The 18,708-nt window shown below is 57.6% G+C and overlaps 1 protein-coding gene across 1 annotated transcript in view; it reads left to right on the plus strand.

Moving 5' to 3' along the window:
• Window positions 1-18,708, plus strand: part of TSSC1 (tumor suppressing subtransferable candidate 1) — a 67,674-nt gene that overhangs the window by 37,887 nt on the left and 11,079 nt on the right. The window contains exons 4-5 of the mRNA XM_018052728.1: window positions 6,080-6,236; window positions 15,688-15,787. Of these exons, the coding sequence (XP_017908217.1) occupies window positions 6,080-6,236; window positions 15,688-15,787 (257 nt within the window). The remainder of the gene's footprint in view (window positions 1-6,079; window positions 6,237-15,687; window positions 15,788-18,708) is intronic.

Consider the following 18,708-nt stretch of genomic DNA (forward strand, 5'->3'; position numbering starts at 1 on the left):
TCTCAAGTCTGCAGTCACACCCACCAGGCGCTGGAGGACCGGGCCCACCTCCTGTCTCCTCTGTGGCACGCTTCCTGCGTGTGCCTCCTGGCGCTCACGGCCTGTTCCCCCACCCTGCTCCTGCCGAGGCACCGCCCTCCTGCCCTCAGGCATCTCGGGGAGGCACCGCCTGCCCGCCCTCAGGCATCTCGGGGAGGCACCGCCTGCCCGCCCTCAGGCATCTTGGGGAGCAGGGTTCCCACCGCTGGAGAGACGCCTGGCTGCCCTTTGTCCCTCACCGCAGGTTCCTGCGGCACCTGAAGGCCAGGTCTGGTGGGGAGGCGTGGCGGGCACCTCCCTGGGCGCTGGTGGGCCAGCCAGGTTACACCAGCTCAGCTGGATCCCACCTCGTCCATCCTGCTCAGCCCGTGTCAGCCGGCGGAAGTCTCTGAAAATAGCCTCAGATTCCGAGTCACCGTGCCCCATGGAAGCCTCCTCACCTGCAGCTGTGGATCAGACTGTATCCCCGGCCCCGGCCGGGCTTTGCTCAGGCTTAGAAAGGCGCTAATCTCCTCCGAGTCTGTGAAGCCTGGACTGCTGCTCCCCACCGCAGTCCGTGCCCGGCGTGGGTGCACTTGGCACCCTGGAGGGCGCTCTTCCACCCATTTGCCCGGTTGCCTTTTTTTCTCACTAAGTGCCTTCAGCTCGAGCGTCACGTGTGAAAGGCAGGCTGGCATCAGACGGGCCTCCGAGACACAGCTCTCAGCGCACGCTTTCCCTTTCAGAGCGCCGGGCTGTTCCCAAGCCAGGAGGCTTCCGCTGGCTCTGAACTGGCGTGAATGAGCCCCGTGAGCCAGGGGTGGGCAGTTGGGTCCCTGGGCCTCGGTCTCCTCATCTGAGAATGCGGGGCGTGGTGGGGAGTTGCCTGCGCCGGGTCGTCTGTGGGTCTGAACCTGCAGTGAAGACCGGGCTCGTAGGAGGTGGCCCTGTCCATGGGGCGTGGGGTTGGGGGCTCCCCGTCACCGGAGTGGAGCAGTAACTGGCAGTTCCCCTGCGGGGCCTGACTTCAGGGTAGCTTTGAAAACAGAGATAAAAGAAGAACGCCTCGGTGGTCATTACAGCATCTTTCTTCTAAAGATCGGGTTTCCTTCTCAAAAGCACCTCGGGCTCTTTGATAGCTGGTGGATGTGTGTGGAATGCTCAGTTGAGATCCATGCAGATTTGGAAACCTTCAGAGTTTCAGAGCCAATTTGCGTGTCTCGATGGGTATACCTCCAGCGTTTCTCATTTAGCACTGTTTACCTTCCATTTCATCTGCTTCTGATGACTTGGAGAGTTTCGATAACGCTGACCGTATTCCTTGGACTGAGAGCGCACCCTGACAGTACTCTGCAGGTCTGCACGTCTCGGGTGATGTCTGCAGGCGCCTCCCGGTGGCTCTCTGGTCTTCCTCAGGATGGGTCTGGTGTTTGTCGTTCAGTAAGGGGCTTCGGACTTGCCTCGCGCCGACGGAACTCTTCCCGCCAGATGCAGTCTGGTTTCAGAACCGCCGGCCTCCATCCCTGGTCTGAAGCAGGCCCTCCACACGCCCGACTGGTCCCCAGGCCCTTCCTGGTCTGGTCCTTGGAGGCGCCAGCCCTCATTTCTCTTGGTGTTAGTTCACCTTGTTGTATCCCACATGGGAACGTTAGCCATGCTCCACGCCCTGAGGTCCCCGGGCCTGTGATCCTGCTCAGAGCGCCTCTGTGTCCACTCCCACGTGCCCACACCTTCCTGGGGACACGGGTGGGTTGCTCCGGTTCCCAGCAGCTTCCTTTGACTCCCCCGCAGGGAGGGCGTCTCCTTCCTTCAGCACCTCGCCTGGATTCGCAAAGATCTGGACCTCGTGTTACGCAGCCATTTGCTCGTGCTCTGCACCCTCGTGGGCCGCGTCTGGTCTGGCTGGGCTCTGTGTCTCAGCTCCCAGTCTTCTCCTCTGGGCTTCTGGCCAGACCGTTGCCTCCAGCCTCAAGTGCGCAGGGCAAGGGGGGGCGGGGTGTGCCTGTCCTCCTCCTAGCCCCCCGAGTGCAGCTGCCCTGTGGCTATTGTCCCCAAGGCCCCGGCCCTACGTGCCTTTAACTGTTGAAGTAGGCCCATGTCTCCACTGCCTCTGACAGGGAGAGGGACACTTTCTGAGGCCTCCACCCACTGACCCCAAAGGCCACGGGGCGGTGGGCCTTTTAACCCCTGCTGTGTGTCCACCCCATGGAAACGGCCTCTCTGGGTGGGTCTGCAGGCCTGGCGCATCTGCTGTGGCCTGGCTTTGTCCATTTATTGCCTGGCCCCCCGTGCCCCAGTTTGAGGGGGACATGGGACACTTTGGGTTCAGTGAACCTTGAGCTGCCAGGGTGTGGCCCTCTGCCCGGTGTGTGAGCAGCAGCAGGAGGTCCCTGGAGGCCAATGGGGGTGGGGGTGTCTTGTTACAACCTGCCTGGTGCTGTGGGGTCCTGCCTGCGGGGCCTCCGGCCGTGTTCCCAGCAGTGGGTCCCGTGTCTGAGACCAGCCCAGCCCAGGCCTGGGTAAAGGATTATGACCTCAGTGGAGTGACTCCCCTCAGCCTCCTGCTCGTTCACTCCTGTTTCCCTTGGCGTTTGTGTGGACGTGTGCCTGTGTGTGTGTGTGTGTGTTGGGCGGGGCAGTGATACAGGTGCGGAGGGCCATCTGCTCCGTTTCTTGGAGGCCGTCTCCCATTGTCTGTCGGCCAGTTGGCCTTCCTTGGCTGGCACCCTGGCCTGGTGGGTCGTTAGGATAATTGCTGCCCCCTGGCTTCTGGCAGTCACCTACCACCAGCAGGCCACTCTTGCTTTGGGGCCAGGTTTAACTGCTGGGGTCAGAGGGTGGTCACAAACCTGTTACCAACAAGCCACGCTTCCCGACAGCTTCTCCTGAGAGTAGGGTTGCTGGGTACATGGACGTTCAACTGCCAACATGTTTCCAGAATGTTTGAATTATTTCACACTCGTTCCAGCAACGCTTGCGGGGCACGCTTGCCTTTATACTGAATTCCAGCCGTCCTGTCAGGTGTGCAGTGCGTCTTGTTGCGGTTTTGTTGTGCGGTCACTGTTGACGTTGAGCGCCTTTTCTGGTGCTTATTGGCCATTCAGATGTTTTCTTTTGTGAAATGTCTGATTCAGTCTACTGCCTGCTTTCGAAGGTTGGGTTACTTGTCTTATTATTAAGTTGTAGAAATTCTTTATATATATTAGATACAAGCCGTTTATCAGGATACAGATATATGTATTCTGAATATTGTCTCCAAGTTCTGCTTTATTTTTAAAGCTGAGTCTTTCCAAGAGCGGCAGTTTTAAATTTTGAGAAAGTCCAGTGACTTTTGGTGAATGAAGTTCTTAATTATAAAACAGCCTGTTATCAGTCTTTCCCTTTGTCATTTGGGTTTTTCTGCCTCATTTAAGAAGTCTTTGCTAATTCCAGAGTCAGGATATTCTGCTGTGTATTCTAGAAAGATTTGTGTGGTTCCATCTTACTCAGGTCAATCTCCAGTGTACCTGGAGTTAGTTTTTGGATGTGTTGTGAAGTAGAATGCAGCTCATTTTTTTTTTTTTCACATGGATACATAACTGATCCAGCATCTTTTATTGAAAAGAGCATTCTTTGTCCACTCCAGTAAGTATCATTTTGTCATTTTGTTTTAAATCAGGTGACCATCTCTGTGGAATCTATTTCTGGATTTCATTTTCTTTCTCTGGGCTATTTAACTGGGTATCAGCAGTAAATTAATACCAGATTGTAAACCATCTAGTTTGTTCTTCTGCGTGACTGTCTTGGCCATCTGGGTAGTTCACATTTCCATGGAAGTTTTAGCATTTCTTCCAAAAAAAAAAAAAAAAAAAGCCAACTAGACTGTGAGGATTTGGGGCTCTTTGCAGTAGAGAAGTTTCCCGTCTGTGGACGTGGTGTGCCCCTCCCATCAGCGCGGCCTCTGCTCTGTTAGCAGTGTTTTGCATTTCGCATCTCTTTCATTTGAGATATTATTGGATATTTCATTTTCTAATTAATCATTAATAGTTCTTCAAATTTTGTTTTTAAAAATCTTTGTGACTCTGTAGATACCAGTTGCATTTTATACATCGTCTTTGTGTCTAGCAGTTTTGCTGATTTCCCTTTGTGTTTTTACCGTCTGTGTGTGTAGATTCTAAGCTTTTTACACATATAGTCGTTAGCAAATAATAGTGCCTTTATTCTTTTCTTGTTCTTACAGCTCTTTTTTTTCTTGCCATGCTGAAGTTAGGACCTCTGGTGTGACATTAACTAGAGGTGGTAGCACAGAGTATTCTTGTCTTGTTCCTCTTCTCAAAGGGGAAGCGTGTAACGTTCACCCCCAGCAGCCATGTTTGCCAGGTGAGCAGGCAGCTGTAGGAAGAGCTACCTTTCCATTCCGGGGCAGAGCTCCCAGAGGGAGCAGAGTCCCCAGAGGGAGCCGAGTCCCCAGAGGGAGCCGTCCGCCGGGCCCAGCACTAGCCGCGCCCCCCGCGCCCCAGCTGTGGCTGCTGTGCCGCGCGCTCCTCGTGCACACAGCCAGCGTTTCGCTCTTGGGTCACTAGTCCCATCACTTTTCAGGGAGGAGCTTTCTTTCTCTGTCATTTAGGAAGATTAATGTGATCTGTGCCTCTGCTGGGTGAATGTTTTGGGCATTTGCTGCTGCTTCCAACTCAGAGTCACCAACTGTCTCTCCAGTTAGTTTTCTCAGGAGTTCCATTGCCAACCCCAGGGGCTCTGCAGTGAGACTGTGGAACTTAAAATCTCAGCAAAAAAATGCGTTTCTCTCGTAGACAAGAACTGTCATGCTCTGCTTTGCATGGTTAAAGGTGGATGTGTCTACATAGGATTTTATTTAAAAGCTGCAACTCCCTGCTCTGTTGGCCCCAGTCAGACACACGAACAGAGAGCTGAGACTGGGGTCAGAGAGCCGTGGTTGAAGGCCTGACCCTCCTGCTGACCGTTTGATCGAGGGTGGTGACGGTGCTGTGATAACAGCACCCGGGCGGCCAGGCATTTCCCCTGTGGTTACTGCTGTGGGGTTCCTGGTTGATTAGTTTGCGGTTTAGATTGAAGGACCATTGCATGTTGTAAGAAGTGGGACGTTTTCTAATGTATGGTAAGGTCCTCACCCTCCACCCCCAACCCCTGCGCTGCCTTATTTTTTGTGTAGGAATGACTACTCATGGGCATTGTTTTCTACAAATATTTCATATTCTTCACTTGATACCAATTACTGATTTAATGTTGAAGCCTATTCATTGTTTTATTACCATTTATTAAAGACCATTTTTAAAGGGGAAGGTGTTTAGCACACGTACTGTTCAGAACCAAGCAGCAGATTTTGGAAGAGTTTATATTTAGGAGTTTTGGTTCAGCTTTTAATCATATAATGTTAAATCTGTTTCTTTCATCTCATTTGTGTCTTTCCACCTTATTTTGTGTCTCACTGAAAAAATCTGTTCACAAAAGAGGACTTGTTTAGAGGGCAGAAACCTGGAGCCGGCGCTCTCCTTGCAGAGGGGACCCTCCTCTCTGTCCACACAGGGGTCTTGTGTTGAGGTCGGGCCCCGCGCTGCTCTCTGCCAGGGCTTGGCCTGTGGCCCCTGGCCCGTGCTTATGGCTTCAGTGGACAGGGGTCTGCACCCCCACTGACACCATTTAACACATATATGTGAGCACCACACATGTGCTCCCCCGCCCCTGAGCCTGGCGCTCTCGCGGGGCTTCCAGGGAAAATGTGTTTAGTGCAGCCCTCTTCAGACAGACCCTTTGCACCCGCAGTGATTTTAGCCTTAGCTGCAGCCTCCCCCCCCCCCTGCCTGCCCCATCTCCCTCCCTTGTTTGAAGAACTATTGAAGAAGAACAGGAGGAAATCGATTTTGAGGAAATTAAATTTTCTTCAGTAGCAGGATGGCGTGGGAGCAGGGGAGCAGGGGCTTGAGCTGCGTGGCCGGTCTGGGTTCTCAGGGCAGGGGTGTGGGCAGTGGGCTGCGTGTGGGGCGCCGTCTGCGGGCTGTGGGGCAGCATGCTTTGCTGACGTCTCCCTCGTCCTGTCCCGCAGCTGCAGACAGCAAGGTGGTGACCTGCGCCGCCGTGTGGAGGATGCCCGCAGAGCTGGAGCCTGGCGGCCAGGAGTCCCCCGAGGATGCTGCGAGCCCTGCACACGCCCTGGAGCTGCTCTGTCTCCTGGAGCCTGCGGCCCGCGGCAGCACCGCCTGGTAGGCCATGCCCCGCGCACCTCTGGGGGCAGGTGCCCCTGCAGAGGCCACTCCATGTGGAGAGGAGATGCCAGTAGCTTGCCTTCGCTCTGTTTAGTGCCGGTCGTCCTCCAGATGGCGCGTCTCCGAGGGCCCTGCTGCACACACACCGAGCGGAGCTGTGTCCGGGGCCTTTCCCGCTAATGTCAGTCCTGCTGGTACCTGCCGGGAGGACGGTCAGGCGCCGGCCAGCCCTGAGGCACTCCAGTGCTTCCTGCCTCATAAGTTCACGTCTCCTCAGCCGTCCTGTGCATGAACTGGCCTCTCTGTAGCCCTGGGCTGAGGGCTTCGGGTGTCACCTCTGGGGACCCGGTGGATGCCCCTGTGCGGGTCATGCTGTGTCCCAAGTCCTTGGAGGCTTTGTCCTGAATTTATTTCCCCAAACGTCCCACGCAGTGTCAAGACAGAGACGCCTCCCTCAGGGCTCCCTGGCGCGTGGCTGCCCGTGTCCGTGGTGACGGGGTGGCTGTGCCTCTGGGGTGACACACAGACCGACCTCAGAACACGCCAGCTCACCCCTCAAGAAGCCGCGTTTCCTAGACGCGCCTGAGGGAACGTGCCCTTGGGATGGGTGTGTGCGTTACAGCACGAGTTGTTGTCCTGATGCAATAGCACTCCCGCGTGTGCGTGTGCGTGTGCGTGCGCGTGTGTGTGCGCGTGCGCGTGTGCGTCTGTGTGCACAGCCCCTTCCCAGCACCCCCGCCAGTTAAACGCATCTAGTCCAGCAGGTGACTGTTGGGCACCTGCTGCACAGCCTGCCTTGCTCCAGGGTGATGGGCTGGGGACCTGGCCTCCAGGAATCAGGCTCTCTTGGGGGAGACATGGTGTCAGCATCCACCTGGGACCTGGGCGGGTGGGCAGGCTGGAGTCATGAGTCCTGTGCACAGGCCCCGAGGGAAGAGACACGAATTGGCGAGGACGTCTCTGAGGAGGTGACGTCTGGAGCTGGGGCTGATCCTGGTTTCCACCATCTCCCCATCTGGGGGTGGGAGGTGGGGAGCAGAGTTGCAGCCTGGGAGGCCTGTCGGCCCGGGGGTGGGGGAGGGGTGTCAGTACACGCCAGGCTTCGCGGGTCTCTCCTGCCCAGGGGATGAGCCGTCTGTGCATCAGGGGTGTGAGGGCCTGTCCTGTCCTCCAAAGCAGAGCTGCCCTGCACCCCACATGGAGCTGTTTGGAGGCGCATCTCAGACGGCAGCCCCGTCAACAGCCCAGTCTCCCCAGGAAGTGTTTGCACGTGTGTGTGTGTGTGGTCCTGCTCGAGGAGGACCCAGGGGGATGGACAGCCTGTGGATTCGTCCTCGTGGAGGCGCCCCTGGGTCTGCAGCCTCGGGCTGCTGTGAGCTGACCCTGAACAGCCTGTGAGCACCCGGGTCTCTGCTCCCATGCCCAGCACCCAGGGGCAGCTGCTGGGCTGGGCGGCGCTGCATCAGCATTGTGGGGGCAGGGGCTGCGCCTGCATTGTGTGCGGGCCCCGTCTCGTCACCCTTGCTGGCACGTGGGGCGGGGGTGTGTGTGCGGGGCCCTTGCAGGCGTGTGGGGCGGGTGCGTGCGGGTCCCCTCTCGGCGCCCTCGCTGGCGCGTGGGGTGGGTGCGTGCAGGTCCCCTCTCGGCGCCCTCGCCGGTGCGGGTGCGTGTGGGCCCCGTCTCGGCGCCCTCGCTGGCGTTTTGGGCGGCCGCACCTTCTCTGGAGTGTCTTCAGTGCGGTCGGTTTCCTCCCGACACGCGAGCTTGAGTCTGAAGGGGCGTGGGGGTGAGGGGCGCTGCCTGTGGTCGCGGGCGCCGCAGGCAGTGGTTCCGTTCCCTTGCTTCCTCTTCTGACTTGTTACCTGTGCTGAGAGCAGATCTCGGAGTGTGGCTCCCAGCCGTCCTGACCATCAGCCTCTGCTGCCTGTGGGGGCGTCTGGGAGCGCTTCGCAGTCCCAGGGCCCCAGAGCGTGGCACTGCCCACCGGCCGAGGCCCAGGCTCCTGTCCTCAGGGCAGCTGAGCTTGTTCTGTCCTGAGCAGCCCAGACTCTGGGTGGATGGCCCCCATGTCTCCACCACAACAGTCAGGGTTGGGCAGTGCCTGGCGGCTGATGCTCGTGTCCTGAGCCTCCTCCAGGGACTGGCCAGAGCTGAGGGGGGACATTTTAGAGGGCCTGTGACTCCGTGTGCTTGGTGGGCACGTGCTACATGGGGGACCGACTGCTGACGTGTCCTATGTGGGCCTGGTCTCTTGTGCTCACCCGTCCCAGGTGGTGGTAGGGTCACTGAAAAGTCACCAGTCTGTCTAGAGCAGGTCTCCATTCCTGCAAAGGAGGTGACGTTTCTGGTCGTGGCGGGGCCCCTGGATTTGTGGTATTGTCTGTAAGTGAGGCAGTGAAGGGGCTGGTGTAACGTGCCCCCCAGACCCTTCGGGGCCTGACTTCCCACTTCTGCTCATGGGGACACAGGTCCTGATGTCGCCTGGAGGGGCCGCCTGGGGAACTGCAGCCCTCGACTCGCGTGGGTGCAGTGTTGCCTCCTCAGAGAGGCTCTTCCTAATGGTTCTCTCCGGATGACCCCTGTTCACCCCCACTCAGGCCTTTCTGTCGTTTTGCACGATTTCATCTTTTGTCACAGCCGTCTCTGCTCCCTGGCGCTCCACTGCGCTCATGCTCCCGTGGATTATTGTGTAGGCTGAGCTGCTTTCATGGAGGGGCCCTCAGCACCAAGGACAGCGCCTGGCTTGAGGCTGCTCGGGGTGCTGCGGGAGAGGAGCGAATTCAGCACCAAGGACAGCCGCCGGGCGCTGAGGGGAGAAAAGGAGCGACTTCAGCACCAAGGACAGCCCCTGGTGCTGCGGGAGAAAAAGGAGAGAATTCAGCACCAAGGGCAGCGCCTGGTGCTGTAGGCGAGAAGGAGCGAATTGGGGCCGCAGTGATGACGCTGAGTCCAGACCCGGCCCTGGGGGCGGAGTTTACGCCCATCGCCTGGTGCCTTTCTCACAGCGACCCCATAAGTGGGAACCACCACAGACCCCCGAGTTCCCCGGGCTCCTGCATCCCACCTGTTCCCTGCTCACCCCAGTGTCTCTTGCAGCCCCATGAAGGGGAGGGCTTCGGGCACACGGCAGGCAAGAGCAGGAAGGGGTGGCGGTCTCCTTTGCCAGCTCCCATGAGGTCTTGGCCGTATCACAGTCGCCATTGGGTGGAGCGCTGAGTAGCCTCCACGGGAGACTCGGCCCTGTGTCTCCTCCCAATGTTGGAGAGGCTCTCGGGCTGCTGAGGGGGTGCACTTCAGCTGCGGGCCGGTCCCCCCCGCCGACCCGGGGAGCAGAGTCCAGGTGGTGGGAGCAGGGCTCCCGGGTGGTGTATGGGGGCAGGAACACAGATCATGGGGTCCTGTGGGTGGTGAGCATCTGCTTAAAGGAGGCGTCACTGAGATTAGAGCGCAGCAGCTTTGGGGATGGAGTGTGGTTATGACAGTCGGCTGCAGTCCCCTCTCTATGCGCCCTGCTTCCCCCTCGAGTGGAGGGGTCAAGACGGCTGGGGAGCCTCACCCAGGGTCACGCTGGGTCTCCCTCAGCGTGGGAGGATGGTCCTCCCAGATGCTCCTGGCCCTCGACGGGGGACCACTGGCCTTTGCTTTCTGCGCCAGCTTTTAGGGGAAGTTCCCTCTTCAGTGTCAGTTCAGTTCAGTTCAGTCGCTCAGTCGTGTCCAACTCTTTGCGACCCCATGAATTGCAGCACTTCAGGCCTCCCTGTCCATCACCAACTCCCGGAGTTCACTCAGACTCACATCCATCGAGTCTGTGATGCCATCCAGCCATCTCATCCTCTGTCGTCCCCTTCTCCTCCTGCCCCCAATCCCTCCCAGCATCAGACTCTTTTCCAGTGAGTCAAGTCTTCACATGAGGTGGCCAAAGTACTGGAGTTTCAGCTTTAGCATCATTCCTTCCAAAGAACACCCAGGGCTGATCTCCTTCAGAATGGACTGGTTGGATCTCCTTGCAGTCCAAGGGACTCTCAAGAGTCTTCTCCAACACCACAGTTCAAAAGCATCAATTCTTCAGCGCTCAGCTTTCTTCAAGTCCAACTCTCACATCCATACATGACCACAGGAAAAACCATAGCCTTGACTAGACGGACTTTAGTCGGCAAAGTAATGTCTCTGCTTTTGAATATGCTATCTAGTTTGTTCACAACTTTTCTTCCAAGGAGTAAAGTAGGCGGAGGTAAATTTCAGGCTGACATGCCAGCCCGGCTGAGGGTCGGGGATCCTGGAAGGTGGCGTCCATGTTACCAGCCTTATAGGAGGAGGAGAAAGGCAGGTGTTTGGGTTGAGCGTGGAGGCAAACACGAGAAGAGAAGCTTGTGCATGTCCCCGAGCACTTGTGGTGGCTTGGCCAGAAGAAGGGACAGGGCCTCATCTCTGGTTTTGTGGCTCTCCGTTTCAGTCCATGTAATGGAGGAGTTTGCTTTGGTTCAGGTGAATGTTACACACAGTGAATTCTAAGCCATCCTTAATATCTTCCAAAGCTGTCTCAGAGGATAAGTAGAGAAGATGTTTGAAGTTTTCAGAGAGCTGACGGTGTGACTCTGCTGTCATTGAGTGTGGAAAGGCCTCCGAGATTGCAACAGCGTCGTCGTGGGAGACTTAGTGGGTTTCTGTAAGACTCGTGTGGGCTCTCGCTGTCACCCGGTCTGGATGTCCTTAGGTGTGAAGCTTATGAATTGGAGCTGAGCAGTCACTCTCCTGCTGGAGTGGCCTCTGAGCTTCGAGAGAAGTCTGGAAAGATGCCTACGTGTGTATATTAAGTCACTTCAGTCGTGTCCAGCTCTTTGTGGCCCCATGGAGTGTAGCCCACCAGGCTCCTCTGTCCATGGGATTCTCCAGGCAGGAATGCTGGCATGGGTTGCCGTGCCCTCCTCCTCCTTTTCCTGACCGAGGGATTGACCCTGCGTCTCTTATGTCTCCTGCATTGGCAGGTAGGTTCTTCACCACCAGTGCCCCCTGGGAAGCCTCGCAGCTCGCTCTTTGTGCAGGGAAAGAACAGTCGGTGGTCTCACAGGACAGTGTAAAGATGCCGTCCCCTTTCCCTGTGGCCGACGTCTCCACGTCAAACGGGATGGTTGTCAGAGCCACCTGCGGAAGGAGGACAAGACGGGAGCCCCAGGGGTTGGTGTCCATCAGCTCCATGTCCACCCTGCGTTGTGATGGGGCCTCAGATGAGCCCACCCAGGGGGCTTCTGGGGAGGGCAGGTCTTCCCACCCACACACCGTCCATGGCTGGACTCTCAGTGTGAGGGTGTCTTTCTGTTGAACCCTGCACGTGGGTGATGGGGGAGTGCAGGCAAGCGTTGTTAGAATAAACACGGGCCTTCAACAAGTAAATCACTGGTGTCCAGAGCCACACACCCGTCTGTTCTCGGGAAGGGGCCCCTGGCTGGGCGTAAATGACCGTGTCACTACAAGCGTCCATGTGTCATGGCCACAGGAAGCCTCGCTTCCCTAGATTTGATCGAAGGGGGCTTCCTGGCTTAATGGTGTGACTCTTAAAGGGGTCTTTCTTGAAAAAAGTCTTTATAACATGTATGGAAAGCTAACTTACATTCTGCTGTGAATTTTTGAGCAAGAAGAAATTAACCAGGTTGCCAAATCTGTGTATTTCAAGAGAGAGATATATAAATTGAGGAAATAATGTATTACGTTCTTCTTGTAAAAGGTTTTCAAAACTTGGCTGGTAACCACTGATACAGTCACCAGCGGCTTGATAGCTGTGTTTCTTATTGAAGGTTTTCCCTCTTCAGTGAAGTAACGAACGGGAGGGTTTCGGAGCAGCGCTGGAGCCGAGGTCCTTGCCTCGCTCGCGTGCTGTCTTCAGCTCCGTGGCATGTGGTGATGGCCGTGTCACGTGTCTCATATTTGGCGGTCTCCATGCTTTTAGCAGCTGTGCTGCCCTGACAGCCCCCCACCCCCCCGCCCGCCAGAACGGGCTTCGGGGGTAGGTTGGAGAGGTAAATGACGTGGATTGAAAGTAACCGCAGCTCAGGTGGTGATGAATCTGCCTGCCGTGCAGGAGACCCATGTTCGATCCCTGGGTCAGGAAGATCCCCTGGAGAAGGAAAGGGCAACCCACCGCAGTATTGTAGCCTGGAGAAGCCCACAGACAGAGGAGCCCGGCGGGCTTCAGTCCACGGGGTCGCAAGAGCTGGACACGACTCAGCGATTGAGCCGGCACCAGCAGTGGCCTCACGTCGGGGCTGCTTCAAGCGTTTCTCAGGGTCCTTAGAGCGTCCTTAGCCCAGGCGCCAAAATCTAGTGTGTGACTCATTCTGGAACCGCTTGTCTGAGGAAGAGAAGTGTGTTTTGTCTGGTCATGTGCGGCCTGTGAGATCAGGACCCTCACTCCTGCTACCCTGGCCTTGTTAACTGCACAGAGAGCTTTCATTTCTCTCGCTTGGGTTTATTTGCAGAGACGGCCCTTTCCCCGTGTTTCTCTCCCAGTGATAATGAGGGGCTGCCGTGTACATACATTAGGTGCGTGCTCTCTGGCTCCTGACTTGTTAATACAGTTTTACGTCGCTCACATCTATGGAGAGAGAGTGAAAAAGCAGAAATGTGGGTGACTTCTATGAACAAAGAAACAAACGCCCTAGTTTGGAGCAGCAAGTGTGGCAGAAATCCGGGTAATTTTCCTGTGTGTACAGCGCTGGTTCCCTGGTGATGATGCGTGATGCAGTAGGATTTCCTTTTTTATTGCACTTTGCACGCCCTGCTTATTCTAGTCTCTCTCGACCGCAGGGGTTGCTCCCCGTAAACCCACCATACGTTCTGTCAGATGCGTCACCCCCAGGTGGACAGTAAACAGCAGCTCTGCCCAGCGGCTGGGCCCTGAGTGAGAGGGGGCGTCTCCTCTGGGGACGGTGCTGTCTGTGTCCACCTCAGGCCCGCTCTTCTTTAGCAAGGACCCCAATCGCCTGGCCGTGCCGACTGTCTGGAGACAGACACACACCCACCCTGGGTTTGTTGTTTCCATGGGGGCAGAAGTTGTAGGACAAAAGGGAGACACCTGGGCGGAGCACAGTGAGAAGGCGGGAGCCGGGAGCCGGGGTGAGGCTGGCAGGCAGCAGGCGAGGGCTCGGGGTGTGTCTCATCAGTTGTGGCCGTGCGGGACGGTCCGTGCGTCAGGCCCGCGGTCACCCTGCTCAGTGGCCTGGGAAGCGCACTTGTTTTGTCTTCCGATCCTCAGTCCTGGTTTTCCTTGATGCAGCTCTGAGTCGCGCCCTCTGTGTGCTCCTGTGGGGTTTGGTTTCTCCTGATAGTTTTCAGTATGAGCTGTCCCGAGTCGCCCACCGTGTCAGGTTTGGCAGACGCACATCCCAACCACAGCCTCCCTGAAACATGCCGGGCGCCGGCCCCTTTCCCGTCTGTCTGGGGCGTCTCTCCAGGCCCTGTGTGGGAGCCGGGCCTGCGGCAGCAGTGAGAACGTGTCCCAGACCTGGACCGGCGTGTCCACCGGTGGTTCTGTGCCCTCCCCGAGGCCTCACACTGCCCGGGTTTCCAGCGCACGGGCTGTCTCTCCATCCCAGGACGGCTGGTGGCCTTCTCCTCAGTCTCGTCTCTTTCACAGGAAGTTACTGTTACTGGCGTGATCCAGGTCAGTTTTCTGAGGAACCCGGGTTTTCCTTCTGCTTCTCTCCTTTGGGCATCTCTGGTCATGCAGGTGGGCTGCCCGGGGGCACAGCGGCAAAGACTCCTCCTGCAATGCCGGAGACTCTGGCTCAACCCCTGGGTGGGGAAGGTCCCCTGGAGAAAAGACTGGCTCCTCACTGCAGTCTTGCCTGGAGAGTCCCATGGACAGAGGAGCCTGGCAGGCTGCAGTTCATGGGGTCACACAGATTTGGACCCGACTGAGTGGCCGAGCAGCAGGCAGTGTTGTGATAAAAGTCGTAACAGCGCGTTGGCAGTCTTGAGGGGTCGCACTAGGGAGGTGCCCCGGTCTGGTCAGTATCGTGCTCTGTGTGGAAGAGAAGCTGTGAGGGTCTCCATCAGTGTCTGCAGTGGTCACATGTGGGACGATGTGAAATGAAGCTCTCTTCATAGCTCTGAAGACAGAAGTTCACCCCTGTGGTCACCCTGAACAGTGCTCAGCCTCTTCAGGCTTCATGTCCTGGGCAATGTGACTTTCGTCTTGTTCGTTGTTCAGGTGTGCACCACGTCGGTTAGGACGGCTCTGGGTGACAGGAAACCGTGGCTCACATAGGCTGCGACAGAGAACATGGTCTGCCGTCCCGGGCCTGGCGGTGACCAGGGCTCTCAGCTTTGCCCTCCCAGGAGCAGGCAGTGGACAATGTGGGCACCACCCACCTGGGCCCCTTCAGACCCAGCCCCCAGCAGGCCGCCCAGCATCTCAGCGGCCAGGGTCTGTCGGCTGTCCGTGCCTTAGTTCCTGGGAGAAGCCGCCAGCAGGGCCTCAGCTCAGGTGCCCTGATGAAACTTACGGCTGGGGGCCTACAGGGTGCCAGGGTTGACTGCTCACAGTTCTCGGGGCTGGAGAGCTGCGGTCAGGGTGTGGGCAGGTCAGGGGCTGCAGCGGGCTCTTTTCCCGACTTATAGGTGGCCGCCTCCCCCTGCATGCCCACCTGACAATGGGGGAGAGACGGAGACGCAGAGAGACGGAGAGGCAGAGAGAGACGGAGACGCAGAGAGAGACGCAGATGCAGAGAGACGGAGACGCAGAGACGGAGACAGAGACGCAGAGACGGAGACAGAGACGCAGAGACGGAGACGGAGAGAGACGGAGACGCAGAGAGAGGCGGAGACGGAGAGAGACGCAGACGGAGAGAGAGACGGAGACGCAGAGGGAGACGCAGAGAGAGGGAGACGGAGAGGCGTAGAGAGACGGAGACGCGGAGATGGAGACACAGAGAGACGCAGACGCAGAGAGAGATGGAGATGGAGAGAGAGACGCAGACGTAGAGATGGAGACACAGACAGACGGAGACGGAGAGAGAGACGGAGACGCAGAGACGGAGACAGAGACACAGAGACGCAGACGCAGAGAGAGACGGAGACATGGAGACGGAGACGGAGATACAGAGAGAGACAGACATAGAGACGGAGACGGAGAGAGAGACAGAGACGCAGAGACGGAGATGTATAGGAAGAGAGAGAAGCAGAGAGACAGAGACATAGGTACACAGAGACAGGGAGCCTGGGAACTGGTGTCGGTCCACACCAGGGCACTTACCCCGTCGCAGGCACCCATCCTTCTGACCTCAGTGAACCCTAGGGAGGGATGTGGGCACTCAGGCCTCAGGAGCGTGGTAGCTGCACCGGGTCACTGCCCCAGGTCACGCTGCCTCCCCTGCTGACGGGGGCTGGGCAGGGCCTTGCTGAGGGCCTCGGGGTGGGCATCTCGTAACGCTGGGCTCCCTCCTTCCCGCAGCGTCACCTGGGAGCCCGCAGGGGACGGGAAGAGAGTCGTCTCACTGGCCGACAGCCACATCCTGCTGTGGGACTTGGAGGGAAGCTCCAGCCAGGCCACGGTGAGTAGCTCAAGCTGCGCGGTTTCTGTCCCTCCAGGCGAGTTCAGAATACACTCGTCGGTTCATACATGTTTAGAATCTTGACACTGTGAAATCACTAAGAAACGGACTGGGTTGTCGTCAGTCAGACGACAGCTCTTTCGGGCAAAAAGATTCCGATTCGGGTCTCCGGGCCGGGTGCAAATATAACACGGAACCTGGATGTTGACAAAACTCTCCCCTTTGGCTGTAATTTGCCCCGAATCGTAGTCTTCTCTTTCACGTGTGAATCTTTTTAATGAAGGGTTTTCAACATGTTTTTGGTTAAGGTCACCTTTCAGAGAGGAGCATTCGTGACACAGAGGTTTCCTGGTCATGAAAATAACAGTTGACCGTGACCCGCTGACCCCTCAGCCTCTCAGGGTGTGGCTGTCGGGCGTGTCCACCTTTCTGTCTGGGTGGCCGTCATCGTCCCGCCCCGTCAGGCACCCGTGTGTCCCCTGAGGTCTCGCCCTGCAGCTCGGGGGCAGCTCTCCTTCAGGGTCCCGACCAGGAGGCGGCGTCTCCCCCAACGGCCCGTTCGCCCCCAGACCTGCTCAGTACTACGCACCAGCCTTCTTGGGAACCGGTCTGGCTTTCGTAGTCCTCGCTTCAAAGAGTGTGTCTTTCATAGACTAAATGCTCCACCCATTGGTGTGTATTTTTTCATACATGATCCCTTAAAATGTTCTCTCGTCAAACGTCTTGTTTCACGTGGATTCGTAATTTCAGTGCATTTGTTTGTGGAAGCTGCAACTTTGGAGGGAAGGTGAAGCACTTGGCAGGACTGTAGCGCCTCTGATGCCCCCACGCCTGGGGCCCCGCTGCCACCCTGGGGGGCGTGAGAGGCATGCTTCTGGGAGACCCGTTCAGGAGCCGTGTTCACCTTCTGTCCTCTCGTGCCCGGGACGCGTGCTCAGCTCTCTTGCCGCGTGTCTTCACCTTCTGGGTTGAGGTTGCATGTGTACTGATGGGTCGTTATTGACACACGGCCCAGAAGTCAGACTCATCCCAGTGTGGAGTGACCTGTCCACATACAGAAACCGCACGACCGGAAGGACCTCTCACAGGCTTCAGTGGGAAGTTAAGAGGCAGCCAGTTTCCCCAGCACAGTCATAATTCTTCAGGAAAGAAATCACTGTCTTTGTTAAAATTAAGAAAAAAAATAAGACATATCTCTATCCTGGAGCAGAAAGCAGATTTCACCCAAACTGAGGCCCAAGTGGGAACCTGAAGGAAGCTTCCGACGTTGCCCCGTGGGCCCCTGAGTCTGGGTCAATGCCTCCACAGTCCCCCCCTCCCATCCCTCCGCCTTCCAGGGTACTAGGCAGAGCATCCAGACGAGAGTCCAGGGTCTCCCCTCCTGCCCCCTGCCCCCGCCTGCGCTCAGGGGGCTGTTCCCCGAGGCCACCTTTGAGCGCAGAAAGGGACATGGCTGTCCTGTGAGGGTGCCGGGCCTCGCGGCAGCACTGGGCAGAACGCCAGCCCCGCTCCGGGGATGCGCGGAGTGACCGGGGAGGGGATTAGGAGTCCACTGCTCTGGGGCCCCCACTGTGTGGGCCTGTCCAGTCATCAAAGTGTGAACGGCTCTTCAGACCCTCCGTCGTCTCAAAATGATTTTATGGTAGGGTGATTAATCTGTAACTGATTTTCTGCAGGGACCAATTCCGTTTCTCTCCCCTTTTTTTATCTGCTGTCAGCAGTTCTGTCGATACCATTTTGCGACCCCGGGGCCGAAGTATTTAATACTGAAACCTTCCTATCGATTCCAGCCATCTTCACGCCCGGCTCCTCAATTTTTGTCCTTATTGTTTGAGGATATTGCCTTATGCGGTGAATCTAATCTTATGCTCACTGCTTCATTACCTTTTGCAATTAAATCGGAGGCTCTCTGCCATTTGTAATCATTAGTGGAGCCCCAGGGAGGCCTGCAGGGGGTGCTCCGTGGGTCCCGGGACCCTGAGGCGTTGCCTGCCGGTTTGGGTCTGTGCGTGCTCACACCCGGGTTCTAGGGCTTTCCCCGGCTGTGGGGAGAACTAGCTTCCACGGGGTGGAAGGGCAGCTGGCATCACCCGCATACAGGCCTGAGGGCCGGTGCCCAGGGGAGCATTTCCTGGGAGGAAGACAGCAGGCTTCAAGGACACGGTGTGCTTCCAGAAACCTCTAGTGCAGGTTTAAAACACTGTAGGAGGCTGCAGCCCACGCCGGTGGGGAGTCTCTCCCCGCAGCCCTGCCTGCTGTGCCCGCGCCCAGGGCAGGCTCACTGCCTGGGGACACAGGCTCAGGGTGCAGCCCAGGCTCCCCGCCTCCTCGCCCACGGCCCCCCCTTCCCTCGGCTTCCTGGGCTCCGCGCGTGGCCAGCGGGGAGGAGGGCTGGCTCCCGGAGACCCCAGGTTAAGAGTGGAAGGCGCAGAGAGCCCGTCTCTCCTGCACCTCACTCGTGGCTCCTCGATGGGACAGGGACACCGGTTACCTTCTCGCCCATCTCGGCCAAAGACCTTAAATCCACCCTCACAGCCTTCCCTGCTTGGAGTCTGTTTGGAGATCACACCCGCGTCGGTGGGTGTCAGACACACGCTTCTGTCCGCGAGGGGGGGTTGGCTTTGGTGCAGCAGCGGGGAAGCCCTTCTCGCTCTCTTCTTCCTGCAGTAGAGTCAGCTCTGCTTAAAATGAACTGCAAATGCGTCGGAAACCACCTCGGGCTCCTCACCCTTGCTGGCACCTGCTGCTGTGCTTGCGTTTCCTAAACACGGGGACTCTGGTTTCCAGGAGGCCGCTCTCAAAACCTGCGGAGCCGGAGCACTGCTGGGGGGCAGAGTCCTTCCCGGGCATGGGAGCCGCCAGCCCTGCCGGGTCTCGGACCATTGTGGGCCGGGGCGCGGCGCGCAGGGGGTAGCCCGCCT

The sequence above is a fragment of the Capra hircus genome, chromosome 8, assembly GCF_001704415.2.
Source record: "Capra hircus breed San Clemente chromosome 8, ASM170441v1, whole genome shotgun sequence".
NCBI lineage: Eukaryota > Metazoa > Chordata > Mammalia > Artiodactyla > Bovidae > Capra > Capra hircus.